Genomic DNA, 20,331 nt, shown 5'->3' on the forward strand with positions numbered 1-20,331 from the left:
CCTCATTTACCAGCATTGCATTTTGAAATGCGCACCAGTCATACCGACTGGGATATACCGTATGCAACCACAGATGCAAAACCTTGGGTCTGATTCATCGCAGTCATCTTTTCTGTTTTAAAACCTTCTTCCTTGCGCTCTCTTTCACATAAGGTTTTTTAAAACTATATAGCTATTAGCCACCTGGCCAGGATGAATAACAATTCCTTCAAGGCAGGTAACTTTCTAAAACCAAGATGTGCTGTGAGATGGAAGTGAGTGGGAGGCTTGATCACTTTTTGTGTGTACCCACAAACCTGTTACAGGAAAATCTGGATTGTAAGTGGCCTATGGCAAGCACTTGTCTCTTGGGCTTTAATATTTATTTATTTATTTATTTATTTATTTACTTACTTACTTACTTACTTACTTACTTACTTACTTACTTACTTACTTACTTACTTACTATGCCACTTTTCTCAACAACAGGGACCCAAAGTGTCTTACATCTTTCTCTGTTCCTCCTTTCTATCCTCACAACAACCCAGTAATGTAGGTGAGGCTGAGACTGTGTGATTGGCCCAAGGGCACCCAATTAGCTTCCATGGTGAAGTAGGATTCCCAATGTGAGTTTCCCAAATCCCAGCCAACATTCTAAATCACTACAGAAAAGTGACACATCCTGATAAATAATAAAATATACATGCAGGTCCCAAAGAGAAAGCTCAGGCAGACATATCTCAGTCCATCCATAAATATATATATTTATAGGTCTGTGCAACCTCAATTTGCCCAGGGATATGCAGCAAAAGAAGGGAATGTGGGCAGCCAAATCCAGAGCCGCAGCCAGCTGGGGACAGAATTGCTGCTTTGCCACTTTGCCACCTCCAGTGAGGCAGAAAAGGGAAAAGAAACCCCAAACCCTGCACTGGAAAGCCCTCCATATGGCTTAATGGATGTATACCACCTCAAAGAGTAGCATAAGTCCAAGGCCTGGGCCATGATGTAACTGGCCACAGAGCTGGGGTAGAAGCTGAGGAATGTTGGCTTTACCCCCGGGCATGCCCATGCTGCAACAATAAGGCCACCAGCGCCGCGGGAGAGCTGTTGTGGGGGCCAACCCCAACTCCAGGCGTCCTGGAGAGATGTGGCATCCCCCCCCCCCAGCATGTTTGCCCCTCCACCGGGGCAAGTGCCCTGGGGAGGGCAAATCTACCAGCATGGGCGTGCACCATCTCCACAAATGTATTCCCCACCCCCGCACCCCAGATTGGGTCATCAATCTTTCAATTTCCTATTTTCAGTTTTCCTGTTTGAAACTGGGGTCCTCGCTTTGTTATTAGCATTTTAAAGGGGGAAAAAATCATCAAAGGACATACCTTTTCTCTTTTAAAATATTAATAATGAATCAGAGTCCCTGGTTCCAAGTAGCAAAACCAGATGTAGGTTGATGGGTTAACCAATGCCAACCAAGTTCCATCATAACCAAATTGTGAAAATGACTTCAAGCCATGGTTTCAAATGTTAGCTAAGACAGGAACTGCGGAGCAGTGAATGCAAGGAAAGGAACATCTGTGCATCCCCAAAGCTAATTATGGTTTGCAAGGAGTCAATGTTACACCTGCATTAATTTAATCATGGAAAAACTGGCCACCTCTTATTTCATGTGCCAATCCCCAAGCAGCCTCAAAGCAGTGTAAATGATGAAACTGCAAAATAAATAGTTACAAATGCTTTGGAAACCCATCTCTGGCTGAGATTACAAAGCTATTCCTTGCATGTCAAATGAATACTGTCCTCTCAAGTCTGTGAATACCAGGCTAGATAGGCAACACCACAATGCACCACTGCACAAATGGACAACACATCTGCTAATGAGATAATGTCCTAACTTTCTTGATTGGACATCACTTGGGATAATGCCAGATTCTCCGATTTCTCCACCTACTGGATCACATAACAGCTGAACAGCAATATGGACCTGAGACAGATCAAATACTAACATAAAACTTAGCACCTCTGGCTGATAACTTTGACCTTATTGTCATTATAAAAGCACCTGATATATGTCTCTTACACAAACCTATACTGTAAATGCTGTATTTTTAGGGAGTGGGTGGGGCCGGGTAGGCCTTATGCCCAGCAAGGTTTCTCATTAACTATTAGCAATCTGATTGGCTGTACAGATTTTTTAAATATTGCTTTGGCAGCAGCTGCCCCCATAGCACTGTGTTACTGGAGTTAGGCCTTGGCAGCCATTTTGTGACTGGCTCTGCCTCCTATGGCAGCCATTTTGTGGCAGCTATTTTGTCACCATGCTGTGCCAGAATCCCAAATGTGCTCGCAAGCTCACAAAGGTCGGGAACTTCTGACCCATTCTCATTAAATCAAAGTTTATGATCACACTTACCATAAATGGCTTTACAATGTCTAGGTTAGCCTGGAACACCTTCTCTGCAGAAGCAAGTTTATCCTTGGGCATGAGGCAAATCAACGCATCACTGGCCATGGCTACTGCTGGGTTTGAGATCATAAGAAACTCAGACAGCTTTGTTGAATTGCAAAGGTCTTTCATCCTCATCTGGTAGCCAGATGTAATGATCTAGAAAAGTAATTGACCAGAGGTTACAAAGTTCCCTTACTATATCATTCCTGATACTAAAGATAAACTAGTTTTTCTGGAAGTACTATTCATGCTATTTAAGATGTAAAAAAACTACCGTCTTTTGCTTTAATTGCTTTCTATACTCGACTATATACATCCTACATGACATGTGAGAATGTAACTCACCCTTTCAAGATTGACCTTAGAGTTCAGTATTTCATCCACTGCAAATCTTGGTAGGGAAGTATTCCAATGGAGGAAGTCAGAGAACGTCTCATTGGCAACCAGGAAATCCCGGAGTTTGACTCCTGTCAGGTGATTAAAAAAAAAACACATTCTGTGTTTATTTAAAACAAATCATAAGGCATGTCCAAAATTACAAGCTTAAACTGGTTTAAAAGTCATGTGTTGTTCTCCAAGAACTCTCAGAACCATTGTTCTGCATAAGCATTTCTCAATATGAAATTATTCATCAATATACTTGCCCAATTATAACCAACAGGGCTGTAACAGGGAAAGCCATGATAATTAAACTGGAATTAAACTGAATCATTCCCACGGCTGTACACTAGTGCAAAGTGCTCGCACACATGCATGGGGTGCATCAACTGCTTGCATATCACGGGGTGCTGCCCTAGAAGACCTATAGCCTTGAGGGGTCTTTGAAGGAAGCGGGAGAGGGTTCAGTAGCAGAACATCTACTTTGCATACAGAGGATTCTAGGTCCATGGTGGTGAACCTATGACACTCCAGATGTTTATGGACTACAATTCCCACCAGCCCCTGCAGCATGGCCAATTGTCCATGCTGGCAGGGACTAATGGGAATTGTAGTCCATGAACATCTGGAGTGTCACAGGTTTGCCACCACGGTTCTAGGTTCAATCCCTGGCATCTCCAATTTTAAAAGGATCAGATCATAAATAATATGAACGAAATCGATCTGATACCCTGGAGAACGGCTGCCACTCAGGGCAGACTACTAAAAGACCAGTGGTCTAACTCAGTATAATGTAAGGTTTTCTCTGGAAGCTGCAGCAGGGAAATCCTTGCAGGCAAGCCAAATACTGTACTCCATGGTGTGAACGCTAAAATAATTATTACATCTGATAGATACGGAAGTCAAGAAAAATTACGAAGCAGATTCCGTCCGAGAGAAAACAAAGTACTCGCCAGCAAGGAGGAGTGTGTAACATTTTACCCTGCACATTGAAAGTTTTCTCACAACTCTTTGGCTGGCATCAAAACTCAAGGAACAGAACAAAAACCTACCACACCAATGGCTACGAAACTGGCCAACGTTCCATATGAGCCACAACCAGTGGTGGGATTCAGCCTATTCGTATTTGGTAGAACCGGTAGCTAATTTTTTGTCTAGTTCAGAGAATGGTTGTAATCCCACCACTGAGTCCTTTCGGAACTGGTTGTTAAATTATTTGAATCCTACCACTGGCCACAACTGACAAATTCACTTTGAGGCCTGAGTCAGGCAAACCAAGTGCCAATTTAGGAGCCTTTCCCCACCCTGCCTGAACCCCCAAAGGTATTACGTTAACCTCATCAGTACAACGTTTACTTCTTTTGGAATTCTTCAGACAATGTGCTCAAGGCAAGAGTCTCCATCCATCGTTGCCTTGAAATTTCACTTTAGATCAAATTTAGTAGCAACTCTAACTGTTAAGTCACAGCTTACTTACGGCAACCCCGTAGGGTTTTCAGGAGCCTTCATATATGTCTGGGTTGATTGATCTTTGAAGACAATGTTATTTCCAACATCTTTGCTAAAGCTCCTTCTTATATTTTGTGTCAAGCTTGAAGTGAAGATGACCCAACTCACCATGAGTTCACTAACGGTGGTTAAGTTGTACTCTAGGGAAACTTTATCCACTATTATTGAACTTTTTACTGAGGAACACTTAAACATTGCCCAGGGAATCTCAAAGGGCAAAATTTTGGAAAACCGCTTATCTAAATTACGCATGCATATTTTTCCCCCCTTTCCTCAAATATTGAACCTGGGAATTAATCAGTGTCCCTGTCCCACACTTTAAACATTCCTCAGTTCAAATCAAGACACACTATGTTCTCTTTCTGGAACTGTGGAAACCTAATAAGGACTTCCTTCACTACACAGTGGCGTAGGAGGTTAAGAGCTCGTATATCTAATCTGGAGGAACCGGGTTTGATTCTCTGCTCTGCCGCCTGAGCTGTGGAGGCTTATCTGGGGAATTCAGATTAGCCTGTGCACTCCCACACATGCCAGCTGGGTGACCTTGGGCTAGTCACAGCTCTTCTGAGCTCTCTCAGCCCCACCTACCTCACAGGGTGTTTGTTGTGAGGTGGGAAGGGCAAGGAGATTGTAAGCCCCTTTGAGTCTCCTACAGGAGAGAAAGGGGGGGATATAAATCCAAACTCTTCTTCTTCTTCTTCTAATGGATGACAGAAAACAACAAAACAACCTCTGTGATAAAAGTGGTCCTAGAGACAACATGAGGTAGCCTGTATTCCCTCACACTGCTGGATCCTGAGAGGGCAGCAGCTGCCCAAACACAAGGCCGCCTGAGATTTTTGTAATGTTAATTGGATCAACTGCTTACAAGAAGAAACGCACAGTGTGCCAAAAGGCCTGCAATGAGAACTCCATAAATCTCCACAGAGCTGGGAGGGAGGAGGAGAAAGATAAATGGCAGCCTGGCGGGGATACTGCCTGCGAAGAAGAACAGACTCTCCTCTTTCTCTTTCTTTCTCTCTCCTTACGCCATTCACCATTAGGACTGTGTTGTTCAGACATGACTTGGCAGGCTACCAGTCTGGTCTAAAGAGTTATGAAGCTGGAAGAAAGAAACGCTTCCTATTCTTCGCCCAAACACGAACACTCTCCCGGGTTACTATCGGTCAATGCTCTCTATTCTAGTTCTCCGATTACATGTACTCTGTAACTTTTTTTGTTACCCGAGCAAAATAATCGCTGTTGCTGGAGGGCTTGAGGAGAAGGCTGGGCTAGAAACAGGAGGAGGTTACTTGAGGATGAAAACTTCAGCGCTGTGTAAGAAAACATTCATTAGCTTTGCGGCAGAAAAGTGGATGTTGGAAAAGAGAGAAATTCTTCAAAACTGAGCCCTGGAAGTTCAAGGGCAAGAATGGATATCTGTTGCTTACTTATTGTTTAAAAGGAAAATTTTAAGCGGCTTGTCAACTAACACTCCTAAAGCAATGCACAAAAGCAATCAAACAAAAATCAAATTAAAAATCAACATGAGAGTCTAACAAAACAACAAAGAACAGCAGTAGAAAAACAATATAAAAAACCATGCGCACCATGAAACAAGGCCCCTTCCGCACACGCAAAATAATGCGTTTTCAAACCACTTTCATAACTGTTTGCAAGTGGATTTTGCCATTCCGCACAGCTTCAAAGAGCATTGAAAGCAGTTTGAAAGTGCATTATTCTGCATGTGCGGAATGAGGCAGAATTGTCCAAATGTGTACAGGAACTGAACAGGAGCTAAACAGTATGCAGAATGACACATTAAAACTCAGGGATAGGAACTCAAAAGACTTTTTTTCCCCCTGGAAGCCCAAAGTATTTATTCACAACATTTTATAATTCATGCGCTTCTTCCAAAATGCTCAGGGCATTGCATGCTTTATCCTCACAACCATTCAGTGACTTAAGTTAAGCAGAGAGAGAATGATAGATCTAATTTCAACTGGCAAATTTCATGGCATACCGGGATTTGAACCAGAATCTCCCAGATCCTAATTCAAAACTATAGCCACTATAACACTCATGATTAAAGCAGGGCTGTCACACATAAGGCCTTGGGATACCAGTATACCTTACAACATCCATACGCTGACATGATTCCTGAGCGACTTTCAAAGGTAGGCTTTTGATGGGACAAAATAGATGATTTATCAATGGCTTCTCCCGGTTACCATCAGCCTTTACATAACATAAGAACATAAGACCTAGCCTGCTGGATCAGACCAGAGTCCATCTAGTCCAGCATTCTGCTACTCGCAGTGGCCCACCAGGTGCCTTTGGGAGCTCACGTGCAGGATGTGAAAGCAATGGCCTCCTCCTGCTGCTGCTGCTGCTCCTGAGCATCTGGTCTGCTAAGGCATTTGCAATCTGAGATCAAGGAGGATCAAGATTGGTAGCCACAGATCGACTTCTCCTCCATAAATCTGTCCAAGCCCCTTTTAAAGCTATCCAGGTGAGTGGCCATCACCACCTCCTGTGGCAGCATATTCCAAACACCAATCACACGTTGTGTGAAGAAGTGTTTCCTTTTATTAGTCCTAATTCTTCCCCCCAGCATTTTCAATGAATGCCCCCTGGTTCTAGTATTGTGAGAAAGAGGAACCACAGTTATCAAGTAGGCTGGTGGCGGTAGTTGGTGGGAAAATAATATCAGGCAACACCACAACCAGGGACCTGCGCTTCTTCCAAAATCTACTTTTGTTTCCCTTGCAAAGTTGCTGGGCGTGCAAAGGAAATTTTTAGACGGATTCATCCAGGGAGGTAAGGAGAGTCTTTGGATCACCTACCCCCACCAGGGCTTTATTACAAGGCTAAGCGCACATTCCAATTAGGGAGGATTTCAAAATATCTGCCTCAATCCTAGTTAATATTATCCCGACAGCTCTGGATAATGCTACCTTGGATGCCTGCCAATCCAGGGGGAAAAAGATTTTGAAGTCACAAATAACTTTGGTATTATCAACACAATTAACTTGCACGCTCAACATTTTTAAGAGAAGAAGAAGAAAAAGGGAGAGGGTTGGGTCCAACTAGTGAGTTGTAACTTCGTCCAAAGTAGACTTCATCTATGGCACCATGATTGTCTTTTGGATAAGACAAGGAGATGAAGAGATGAAGAGGAAGAAACCAAAAAGGTACATGTGGTTCTTCAGCAGCAAGTGGGGGGGTTCAGCATGATTCCTGGGGGCAAAAAGATGAAGCTACTGGCCTGGGTAGGCACTAGGTTTTTCTGTGAAGTATGACAAGACGGTCCACAGAGGGCAGATCTACCCAATGCTTCTCAGTGGGAGGTAAAGCAGTCTTCCAAGCAGCCAAGATTCTCTTACGTGTCTGAGTAGCTATGAAGATAGCTCCTTGAATGTTTATCTGGTTTACCAGATAAGCCTCTGCCGCTCAGGTGGAGGAGTGGGGAATCAAACCCGGTTCGTCTGCTTACAATTAGAATTCACCTGCTCTTAACCACTACATCACGCTGGCTATCTAGACAGTTAACTCATTTAACATTTCCAAAATGTCAACACATCCCCACTGTAAAGGACTAATAAAGAAAGGAGATACACAACGGCTAGTGTGTGGATTTGTAGCTAATTTACGAGTGCTAGATAGAGTCTGTCGTTAATGGAATTAGATGTTCAGCCTGGCAATCCTCAAATGGTCTCAAGCCAAGCTCAAATCTCAGCTTCAGCTGTGGCGGTGCCAACTGGCCTGGAGAAAAATATCTCTCCTGTTAATAGGAGCTTAACGAGTAAAAATAGCTGACGGTTTCATGACATGGAAGTAACAAATATCAACAGGTAAATAGTATGCCATTACAGGGCAAGGCATTTCTTTCCCGCAGGTAGTCAGTTTCCTGAGGTACTGATTTCCCACCAAATCATACTAACATCTGTACTGGCTTACAGCGACCCCAGCAACAGCCTTTCAAGGCAAGTGAGAAGCAGGGATGGGTTGCCATTGTCTTCCTCTGCAGAGCCTTCCTTGGCTGTCCCCCATCCAAGAGCCAACCCTGCTTAGTGTCCAAGATCTGATGAGATCAAGCTACACCAGTGGTGGTGAACCTTTGGCTCTCCAGATGTTATGGACTACAATTCCCATCAGCCCCTGCCAGCATGGCCAATTGACCATGCTGGCAAAGACTGATGGGAATTGTAATCCATAACATCTGGAGTGCCAAAGGTTCGCCACCACGGAGCTACACCATGCTTCCTTCCCTCCCATCAAATCATCCTAGGTCTGGGGTCAGCAACCTGTGGCTCTCCAGATGTTCTGTTGCTCTCCAGATGTTCATGGACTACAATCAGCCGCTGCCAGCATGGCCAATTGGCCATGTTGGCAGGGGCTGATGAGATTTGTAGTCCATGAACATCTAGGTTGCTGACCCCTGCCCTAGGTAATCACAAAATGACTGTAGTCAGATTCCTTGAGCAGCTCCGAAGAATTAAAAACCAGAGCCCCCGATACAATAGCAGGAGTAAACTGTGTGTGTGCAAAGTGCCACTAAGATACAACCGATATATGGCAACCCGGTAGGGTGTGCAAGGTAAGAAACTAACAGAGGTGGTTCACAATTGCCTATCTGTGCATATATATGGCATTTCGTGGTAGTCTCCCATCCAAGTACTAATCAGGGCAGACCCTGCTTAGCTTCCCAGAATTGATGAAAACAGGCTAGCCTGCCTATCTAGGTCAGACTGCGGGAGTAGATCGGGTCTGAAAACAAGTTGATCCCAGCTGTTGAAGTTTGATCCCCTGCCCTAATCACCACAGTCCAGTTTACACCAGCCAGAACAATATGAACTCTTGGCTCAGCTAGGGCAAGGAGACAGCAGAGAAGAGACAATAAACAAAAGTAGGAGAGAATCAAACTTTGCTTGAAACACCTGAAATTTCCTAGATTATCACCCTGATGGTGTTTCTGCAGGCATTTCAAGCCAGGGCATTCAGGAAGCCTGGCTTAGGGCTTGCCCAGACCTGTATCTCTGCTGTGCTTCTTTCTTCATACTCGATCACAAAAGGGCATCCTGTCAACTAATGCTATACAAGCTTTGTCAATACAAGGGAGAAACAGAGATGAATTGTCACCATCTTGCCCCAACAGCTCCGATAAATACAGCAGAAGAGCAATGAATATGTGGCAATTTTTAAGAGAAGGAGTTGCCCATCTAATGCAATTGTGAGAAATACACCGTAGGTTTTGTCTAGTGATATACAACATTGAACCCATGGATTTCCTGGTGCACATTTGCTTCCTCAACATCGCTTTCCTCTACCTCAGTGAAGCAGAGAAGTGCTTGAGAAGAACCCGGGAGCGTCACCTTTGTGTCTCCACAGAGAACCTCATCAAAAGCAGATGCCTCCACTACAGGAGGATGCTTGGATTGCAACCTCCTAGCAATCTGTGACTGCTCCAGCTAACCCATGGAGCACTCATTTTGTGGTAAAGCCTGTTCTCAAAACCCAGAAGTGCCCACTGGGTGAACAAGATTGAGACTGCTAATCTAATTCCTTCATGAAGCTGCAGGGGCATCAACGATGAAGCTGAGTCATTAGGCAAGACTGATAGTGTATTATCAGTAAGAGTTTTCGTCGCCCTGTAAAGTAGATTAGCACTTTTATCCCTCTTCTAGGGACAGGGGCAAAGACTGAGGACTCTTTGGCAAAATAAAGGGTTTGACCCCAAACAAACCACGTGACCTTTCAGAAATGAAGGGACTGGTGTGGTTACATCAACTTCTAAGTATTTATGTGTTCTTAATAGAATCACTGTCATTCTACCCAAATCAGGAGCGAAGTGGCAAGAAAAAGGGTCTTCGGGTTACTCGGCGTCACCCTCCAGGAATAACATCATTAAACACACACACACGCGCGCACACACACACACACACACACAGCAATTAACTAGGCATGCAGCCAGCCTAGAAGCTGGCAAACAGCAAAAGGAGCTGGGCAGAGATTCTGAGCTCTCAGTGATTGACACAAGTTCAATTAAAAACAGCAGGGGATAATGAGTCACTCTAGGGCAGCCCTCCAGTGACAAGTCATGATATGCCGACTTCTACCCCCCCCCCCCCCCCGGGTGTCCCCAATACCATGGCTCATCTCCGAACTTCTGGAGGGGATTCTCAACTCACGCTCGCTCTTCCATTGCCACAGCTATTACCCTCATCGCTCTGGCTGGATTCATTCCAAAGCACTGGATCCAACCAGGTTTCCCACTTGTGGGAAAAGGGCAGAGGGGTCCTCTTACCAACAAAAACGGCCACTCTGGGGATTGTGAGTTCTGTATGAATAAAGTCAATGTGGGGCAGGGATTATAATAAGCAAGGGCATGAGGTGAGACTAAGCCAAAGAGCCGGCAGGATCAAACCCAAAGTTTTGGCAAGCATTTGTGAGTAGAATGAAAGAGAGAGCCACCGATCGTGATTAACAGTAAACAAAAGAGCCAGCCTGATGCAATGGTTAAGAGGGGTGGACTTTAATCTGGAATGGGGTTCGATTTCCCTCTCCTTCACAGGATGCCTGCTTGGTGACCCTGGGCACAGTTCTCTCAGAATCCTTTCACCTACACGGAGGCAGGCAATAGCAACCCACCTCCAAATGTCTCTTGAAAGCCTCACGGAGTCACTATCTGTCAGCTATGACTTGATGGCACTTTCCACCGCACAATGAACAATTCTGTCAGTCAGTTCAAAAGTTACCTGGTCAACTTTTTCATTAAACTTCCAAACAACTTCTAGGCCTTGGGAACTGAGAATCATGGCTCCCCATGGCAAAGAGCCTTGTAACCCATTTCTAGAGGGAATAGTTTCCACCCTACACTACAGGGTGCTCAAGTTGGCTGAGAAGTTACGCCAAAACATAGTGGTTGGGATTCTCCCTCCAATCACGGCACTGTTCCTCAGTCCCACATCAGAAGCACACAAAAGTATCTCCAGGTGAAGTCACACAAAGCCAAGCCACCGCATCCATTCCTCACAAGACTGCAGCACCTATCACCCTAAACAAGATCGCTCCAGTGATAGCGCCATCATTCACCGATGCGCGCTCACCACTAATCAATATTAAATTATAGCGGCAGCGGCTTCAGCAGTCCCACACTTCATTAAGCTCCGTAATTGCACTGTTTATCTCAGATAAGAACTTGATCGCCATGTTATATATAGATCAAGCACTTTATGGCTTCATTGCTGTAGACGAGCTGGCATTGTGTCTCAGGGCCAGCAACACTGCTCCAGCGAGGAATCTGTACTAATTCTGTAAGCCCTGTTCTGTCATATCACAATTTTGGCACTCCAACATCTCATAGGCTCATTCCGCACATGCAGAATAATGCACTTTCAAACTGCTTTCAGTGCTCTTTGAAGCTGTGCGGAATAGCAAAATCCACTTGCAAACAGTTGTGAAAGTGGTTTGAAAACGCATTATTTTGCGTGTGCGGAAGGGGCCAGAGAGAGAGAGGGCATTGACCTCCCTCCCTAGCACACATGGTCTCCATCTTGTGTGAACAGAACAATGCATGTATTCTCCAGCCTCAGACCGCACCAATATATACCCTTTAAAATAATCCAAGTTTCCGACTATGCATACCATTTACACAAAATGGCAACCACACATATTGGGAAGATCTTGCTTAACACAGTTGGATCCACAAAAGTGCAAAGACTGAATAGAGCCCTGGAACGTTTCACAGATGAAAACAGGGACTCTCATAACACTCCTATTCTCACAACAAGGAAGTGCCGCTCCACATGCTATTGTACATTCTAGAAAGTTCTCTTTCATATTTCTGTCCATTGCTTCCCTGTAATCAGCAAGCACCCTTCCTGCCTTGGCTTTTGTAAATATTTTGCAAATATTCAACAGCATTTATAATCTGTTTTGGCAGCTGGCGAGGAAGAATGAAAACAAGCTAGCCACTATCCTTTAGGCAACCAAGTAAGAACTAACTTTGCCACAACAGCCTGGATCTGGTTATGAGACTGAGAAGCAAAACAGGGTGTTTGTCCTCTTTATGTAAAAAGTGTTTCAGCGTGGAAAGGAGGAGTTAATCACCCTATTATAGTTTTAACAGTTCACAATAAACCTCTTCAAGCTGCATGGAGAAAATGGCCTGCAAAACCACCATTAAATTGTCAGAGGGCAGAGAAGGCCAAACGTCACCTCAGCCTAAAGACTGTGTATATCAACAAGTTACGTACTTGGTTTCTGATTCTTGGAAGTGGAAGCGTCAGGCCCAGGCACAAGCCCGGCATTTCTCAGCACGATACAGCTGAACAGCTTCAGATAAAGGTCTGGCAAGTGCTACTAGAACACTTTCCAGCTATTTTCGTTTTGTAAAGGCATCTATGAATCTACAAGTTCCACTAGCAAGGACGTGAATTTGGTCAAGCAGCTCAAATGCCACTTAGATCTTTGCATGAAAGAGGCAGATGAAGCCTGAATGGAAGAGGGATTTGCAGTTCATGGGGTGTACTATTCTTCCCACAATTCACTGCCGTGTGTTGTTTCCAAAATCTGTGGGGATGATAGACATGTATGTATACGGTGGATGATAGACATGCATGGATGTATCTGCTTTATTTACACCTCCCTTTCTCCTAAGAGAGGACCCAAAGCATCTTACATTATTCTTCTCAACCCTATTTAATCCTCACAACAACTCAAGAGTGTGTGATTATTGTTTGGCCCAAGGTCACCCAGTGAGTTTACATGGCAGACTGAGGATTCAAACCTGGGCCTCTCAGATCTTAGTTCAACACTCTATTCACTATACCACACTGGCTCTCAATGTGTGTGGGAACTGATGCTGCTACACATTTTCTTACAAATTATTGTATCTGGGTACTGTGAACAATTTTTTTTAACCAAACTGCTTACTGAAGCACAGATTGGAAGCACGGGTGCCTGCGGTCTGCTTGTTTCTAGCAGCTAGGCTGTTGGTTTTTTAATGCCATACTACTGAAGTCTTGACTAAGCCATATCTTTCCTGCACAAGCAGTTAATGGCATTATACTGCAGTCTCCCTAGATTTAAAGCCTGGCTATGTGCCAAGTACTGACTCAGTGCCCAGACAACCAAGCGCTTGGCTTCTCAACCTTTCCAGATAACTGCCAAAACATCGGGGCAAGCACTGTTCTCACACTACCAAACAACAATAGAGATTTAAAAAACCCTAATTGCTTAAACCAAAGAGAGGCTGAATACTGGTAGGATGGAGTGTGAGCTCACACCGGCATCTTTAAACCTCCACCAGTGTAAGGGGCACGCCCACTGGCGGAGAAGGCAAGGACACTGTCGCCCAGCCACCCCAACCTTCCCAGTGCAAAACCTGGAAATGGGTACCACCCTGCAGCTACACTAGTGTCCAATCAGATGCCAGCGCAGGAGGGGCGTTCCTGGGCTGGAGCAAACTTTAGTTAGCTTCCACTTTGGTGTCAACAATGCCATGGCCTGGGACTTGGAGTTATGCCACCTTTTTGGGCAGCATAACTCCATTCTAAGAAGTGGAGGGTTGTGCAGGCAGCCCAGGGATTTTTCTTTTTTCCTGCCTCCCCACACTGCCTGAAGACCATCTGGCTCTGCCTGCCACCTATAAATATATAGATAAAGTAAGAATGCTGCAAACATATTTTCACGAGAAGGAATCTTGCCCTGCAAAAGACTGTCCAGAAACTTCCTAAGGGAGGTGGGCAATACCAAAGTGCGCTCCCAATTCCTTTTCGTTGTCTGTTAACCAATGGCTGATTACACACAAGATTTCCACCACACACAAAGAGTCCATCGCAGCAAGATTTCTTGTCCCGCTTTCACTCTACATTCTCCCTGCGGCAAGCGAGACTTTAATGTCTTTCATGGCCAGAGTGGGGAAGTGAGCACAGTTTTGCCCAGCACATCTTTCCTCTGTCCACGATCAGCCTACCTAGCTTTACTCCTTGCGCTGTCCTTCCATGCCTTCCTTCTCGGCCCCTCCCTGTTGCCAACTCTTTCCTTTTAATGATGTTAAACACCAGGGATTCTCCGGCACATCAGGGAAGGCACAATCGGGAACGTGGAGCGCTTGGGAAAAGGCGGCCTGTGTTGTCCCTTTGTGGTTGGAATGCTGCCATTCCTCCCTTCTTGCCATATTTATTTATTTATTTATTTATTATTCCACTTTTATACCGCCCTCCCCCGAAGGGCTCAGGGCGGTTCACAACATTAGGCAGGACAGTGGATATATTAAGAATTAAAACAATTTAAAAGCAGCATTCAGTTTCTAAATCAATTAAAATAAGGATGGCATCCGGCTATTAAAATCTCTACATAAGGGAACAGCGGGCTTTAGTTGTTTCTAGGCACCCTATCAGCGGCTGGACTCTCCAAAAGCCCGGCGGAATAACTCGGTCTTACAGGCCCTGCGGAACTCGTTAAGGTCCCGCAGGGCCCGGACAGTTGGAGGAAGAGCATTCCACCAGGCAGGGGCCAGGGCCGTAAATGCCCTGGCCCTAGTGGAGGCCAGCCGCATCATAGAGGGGGCTGGGATCACGAGCAGGTTGGCCTCTGCTGAACGCAGAGACCGACGTGGGACGTATGGGGCCAGACGGTCTCTCAGATACGAAGGTCCCAGACCGCGTAAGGCCTTAAAGGTTAGCACCAGTACCTTGAAGACAATCCGGAACTCAACTGGAACTCAACTGGATTCCATAGAAGGAAAGCAGTGACCTGGGGCTGAACAGTGATCCCTTGTTTAAACATTTTTATATCAATATAAACGTTGTTCACCAATGGAAAAAATTATGCCCCTTTTTGTGAAGGGCGGGCTTTCTGGTACTTTTTCTCCATTGACGCCATGTCAAAATGGCGGATCCCCTCACCCTCTGAAGCTATTAGCCTGCCCCGCTGCAAAGACGGCAAGAAACCCCAGGGAAAGGGGCAATAATAGCCAACATACCCCGAAACAAAAGACTACGAGGCAAACTTTATTTGGGACTGTACATAATGGGCCAATGATCATTAAATATTGAAAGAGGTTTCTTGTTCTTCTTGTTAAAAAAACTGAGCCCTGAAGGAATAGGTCATTACAACATCAGCTTCTGACTAATTTGTCTTGAGATCGAGTGAATGTTTACCATAAAGGACAAGTGGGTTTCTGTTCACCACAGCCCTTGCCAACAATATAGAGTCTGACAGACTTAGACTTTTTGAATTGCTGCAAACAATGTTCTCTTTTTAAAAACATACACTCTGGTCTGCATTTTTCTTAAATTGTCTTATTAGAAAAACGTGAAGGTGCCTCAGGCCTTGTTGTTATAAACAATTTGCTGGCTCTCATTTTACTTTAGAAATTAAGACTGTGGATTTGTTGAGAGCTACTGTTGCTTTGCTTTACTCCAGGCACAGCACAGTACCGATAAGGGCAAGCCAGAATGTTCACTGTTCACTGCTTATCTCAGACACGGATTCAATAGGCAAACCATTGATCCTGCATCCTCCACCCCCTTCTCTATCAGAAAAGTTTGGATTTAAACTCTGCTTTTCTCAACTGTAAGGAGTCTCCCCATAAAAGACACCTTGTGGAGCAGCAGTGGCGTAGGAGGTTAAGAGCTCGTGTATCTAATCTGGAGGAACCGGGTTTGATTCCCAGCTCTACCACCTGAGCTGGGGAGGCTTATCTGGGGAATTCAGATTAGCCTGTGCACTCCCACACACGCCAGCTGGGTGACCTTGGGCTAGTCACAGTTCTTCTGAGCTCTCTCAGCCCCACCTACCTCACAGGGTGTTTGTTGTGAGGGGGGAAGGGCAAGGAGATAGTACGCCCCTTTGAGTCTCCTGCAGGAGAGAAAGGGGGGGGGATATAAATCCAAACTCTTCTTCTTCTTCTTGTGAGGTAGGTGGGGCTGAGAGAGTTCTCAGAGAACTGTGAGTAGCCCAAGGTCACCCAGCAGGCTTCACTTGGAGGAGTGGGGAAAACAAACCCAATTATCCAAATTAGAGTCTGGCACTCATGCGGAGGAATCATAGAAGTGGGGAATCAAACCTGGTTTTCCAGATTAGAGTCCATCGCTCTTAACCACTATAACACGCTGGTCTTCCAGACAGGGCTGTTATGCATAAAACTCAAAGAAAGATTAAATATTAGGATGAATCCTACAACTATCTTATATCCACCAAGGCAGAACAAATTCCTTCAACAAAAGAAGATTATTCTCCACCCAAAAAATTCTCCACTAGAGGAACTTCTCCCTTAAAGGAAGATTTAGCAGAAGAGAATCATCGTATTCCGCTCGGCAGAAGTGAGTCATCTGACCTTCATTCTCTCTGTCTTTTTCTCTCATACACGTCTTCTTCAGACCATTTTCTTTTCTTTATAAATAAACTGGTCACAATGTCAAGGTATCCTGGATTTATAAATGGTATCATTACTGGGAACTCTTATATGATCAAATTATGGAAGAAGCATTGGCTTCTGGTTGGTTTATGTGTCCCATTCAAGGTGCTGGTATTGGCCTCCAAAACCTTAAAATAATCTGGGACCAGAGTACCAAGGTAAATCACCTTCTTATTAGCCCAATCATACACAAAGATTTTCTGCAAGCACTTTGCTTCTGTGTTCCCTTTCTATCAGCCGCGTGGGGCTTGAGGACCTGAAACTGCATTTTCTATGTTGGCTCCCAGTCTTTGAAACCCCTTGTAATCATGCAGTTAGAATGTCCAGAGGTAAAACACCTGTGGGAAAATGTTACTATGTATATGGAAAAATATGTGAATGTAAAAATAAAGATAAATATAGATCTATTATTTATAGGCATACTAGATTATACAATAATACAACAAAGAAAGAGAATGCTATTTAAACTTATGATCAGAGCAGCCCATGCAGTAATAACATTAGGGTGGAAGGACAAAAGAATCTGGACAATACAGAAATGGTTGGAATATATATGGGAACAAATACAACTAGACATTTTTGACATAATGTCAAGAAACCAAATATGGCAAGAAAAACAAAAAGATATGAAATGGATCTGGACTGAATTCAAAGACTGGTTAAACGAAACTGGAATCACAGAAGAAAACTGGAAAAGAAAATTAGAAAGAATGGACCTGCTGCTGCACATTTAAAGAAGATAAGTTAAAAAAATTTCCTCTTTCAGCGGGCATTTGGGCAGAATTTGATTTTCAATTGACTGTATTCTGGGTTTTTTCCCCTGACTTCGCCGTACTTCTGGAAAAAGAAGAGTAGGTTTTTATATTTTGCTTTTGTCTACCTTAAGGTTCTCAAAGTGGCTTGCAAAAGCATTCCCGTCCTCTCCCCATAACAGGAACCTTGTGAGGCATGGGGGGCTGAGACAGTTCTGATAGAACTGTGACTAGAGTTGCCAGATACCGCCTGGCAACTGGCAGGGCGGGGGGGAACTTAATAACTGCAAAGAGAAGCCAGAGTTGACATCAGTTCCAGAAGTGACATCATCACATTGTCAGCAATCACAGGGACTCTCTGGGATTTTGGCAAAAACTCTATAGCAGAAGACATTTTATCATAGAGTTTTGCAGTTAAGGATGGCAACACGAAGTGAGACTGGCCCAAGGTCACCCAGCAGGCTTCATGTAAAGGAAAAGGCTGGTCCTCCAGAGTCCACCGCTCTTTTTTATTTTACATGAACCAGCCACCCTACCAAAAGAAAAGTAAAGCTTGAAGATATAGTTGTCAACATTAAAATAAAAAAAACAAATAAAATTAAACTAAAAAAGCTTTGTGGACTAATTGGCAATCCTGGATTTAAGTGTATCTTATTACTTTTGCTAAATTCTCTTGTTTTAAAAACAGCACAAACACTCTTAGCAAGATGTATCCCAACAGCCTTTTTCCCCCACTTGTTTGTTTACCTGACGCAGACTTCCCGGCTGTCTGTAGCTTTCCCACTAGTTTCTGTGCGTCCTTAATGCTGGTGTCTTTCTGGCTATACAATAGCAACCGTTTGGCATCCGAGAACAATCGGTAAACACTAAGGAAACCAGAGAGAAAGACAAAAAGAGAGAGAGTTACAGAAATGTTTTAGCCAGATGGACTGCATTACCCAATATTCTGGTTGGTTGATTGGTTTGTTTGTTTTTTATAGCAATGACAACCGCTTCCTCCTCTGGAGAGTTCTCCTGTGCAGGTCCCATTTAAGAGTATGGGAGGTGTAGAAGAGAACCACCTGGCTAGCTCCCATTCATTTCAGTAAAGCATGTGAAGAATTATGCTCCGTGTTAATTTAGTGGGAAAAGGCACCATCTGGAATTTCTGGCAGGGGAGGTTTTTGGAAAGTGCCGCCTTCCCATCGGCATGGTGCTGCCGAAGACACTGCTTCCCCCCACCCCCCAACCTCATCCTCTAGCATTGGGCTGGAGGGCTGCTGAGACCTGCCCACACTGCCCTCCGACCCCTGGAGGTCGGAGGGCAGCATGGGCGGGTCCCTGAAGCCCTCCAGACCGACGCTGGAGGACCAGGTGAGTAGGGGGGGGACGCAGAAGGGGGGACGCCTCTTCTGCGCCAGCCTCTGCGGGGGCCGATCGCATGCTCCCGTGCGAATGGCCCCCTCCCCTCCACCGGCATAATTTCTGCTGGTGGAGAGGCGCCCTTTCCGCCATGCGGAAAGGGCCTCTGTGTAGTTGGAACAGTGAAATCAAAGATGCATTGGATGCAAACAAAACATCTAAGCGATGCTCCCTCACATACCAGCTTGCTGTAAAGAGATCTTTATTTTTCCGCTGCTATCCACGTCTCCCATACCAATGCCCTTCTCTATGGACTCTCCTACCCTTTTAATTCCCCTTGCCAGCCTCAACACTTTCCATATAAAGTCTTCCCTGCAGGGTTAGGAAAGAGTAGCCAGTCCTGACAACCACATAGCACAGTCATTCAAACCCTCTCCTCTTCTTGCTGTACAACCCTTTCACTTCGATATGTTAAAGACTAAAAAATGAACCTTGGTACCCACATAGATTTGTTGAAATGAGCCTTGGTACTCACATAGATTTGTTGAAATTCCCAACAATGCCCGGTGACTCCCCAGGTGTTGGGTAGCGGAAGCATGGATTGTTGGCGTTACAGATAATCCCCTGGACCCAAGGCAATGTTCCAGCTGAAGGCATGGCTTTATTTGGAAAGTGACCTGGAGTACAAGGGCAGAGATATACAACATGACATTAGGTTCCCAGCACATTTCCTCTCTTTTCGAAAAACCCCTTGAAAAACCAGACTCTGTCCACATTTAAGCGAAGATGACTATTCGGCCCACAAGGGAAATTGTGCCTCTGTGCCATCACTTCCCTTTTAGTGCATAGAGAGGATTTACAGCCAATAAGGACTTGGAAAGAATTATGGGAAATGAGGTAGATGGTGTTCTGGAATACTACCATCCTAGTTTTCCCACATTCAGCTCTCCCCAAGAAGAGAAGCTTCACAATCTACTAAGCCATATGGCTCACAATCATTATTAATTATTAATATTATTACTATTATTATTTTAATCTAGGATTGAACAAATGGGAGTGCAGATAGGCCGAAAGACAATAAGTAGGCAAGCCCACGCATATATGAATAATTTTAACTAGAGTGACTCATTTTAACGCTAAAGTTATGGAATGGATTAATTTTAACGCGAAGTTATAGATCGGATTTATTTTAACGCTAAGTTATGGATTGGATTTTTTTAACGCTAAGTTATGGATTGGATTTATTTTAACGCTAAGTTATGGACTGGATGTATTTTAACGCTAAGTTACCGTATGTATGGGACAAGTGAAACAAATTAGGCCTCAGTGTTGATTTTAGGGTAGTTTAGATATTACAATTACTCTGGGAATTACAAGGTTGAGAGTGTGTATAGAATTTGTTGATCCTTGACTGTAATTTGCTGTATAGAATTTGTCGGTCCCTGGCTGTAATTTGCTGGTTTTTGACTGAAATAAAATTGAATTGAATCACCAATCTACTACTGTGCATAAACAGGATT

The 20,331-nt window shown here is 44.4% G+C and overlaps 1 protein-coding gene across 1 annotated transcript in view; it reads right to left on the reverse strand.

Annotated features, from left to right (window-relative positions):
* Nucleotides 1–20,331, reverse strand: part of ABCA1 (ATP binding cassette subfamily A member 1) — a 102,813-nt gene that overhangs the window by 67,822 nt on the left and 14,660 nt on the right. Inside the window, 4 exon segments of the mRNA XM_048503179.1 lie at nucleotides 2,390–2,581; nucleotides 2,771–2,892; nucleotides 18,218–18,336; nucleotides 19,347–19,488. Of these exon segments, the coding sequence (XP_048359136.1) occupies nucleotides 2,390–2,581; nucleotides 2,771–2,892; nucleotides 18,218–18,336; nucleotides 19,347–19,488 (575 nt within the window).

Source organism: Sphaerodactylus townsendi, linkage group LG07 (assembly GCF_021028975.2).
Source record: "Sphaerodactylus townsendi isolate TG3544 linkage group LG07, MPM_Stown_v2.3, whole genome shotgun sequence".
NCBI classification, from domain to species: Eukaryota; Metazoa; Chordata; class Lepidosauria; order Squamata; family Sphaerodactylidae; genus Sphaerodactylus; species Sphaerodactylus townsendi.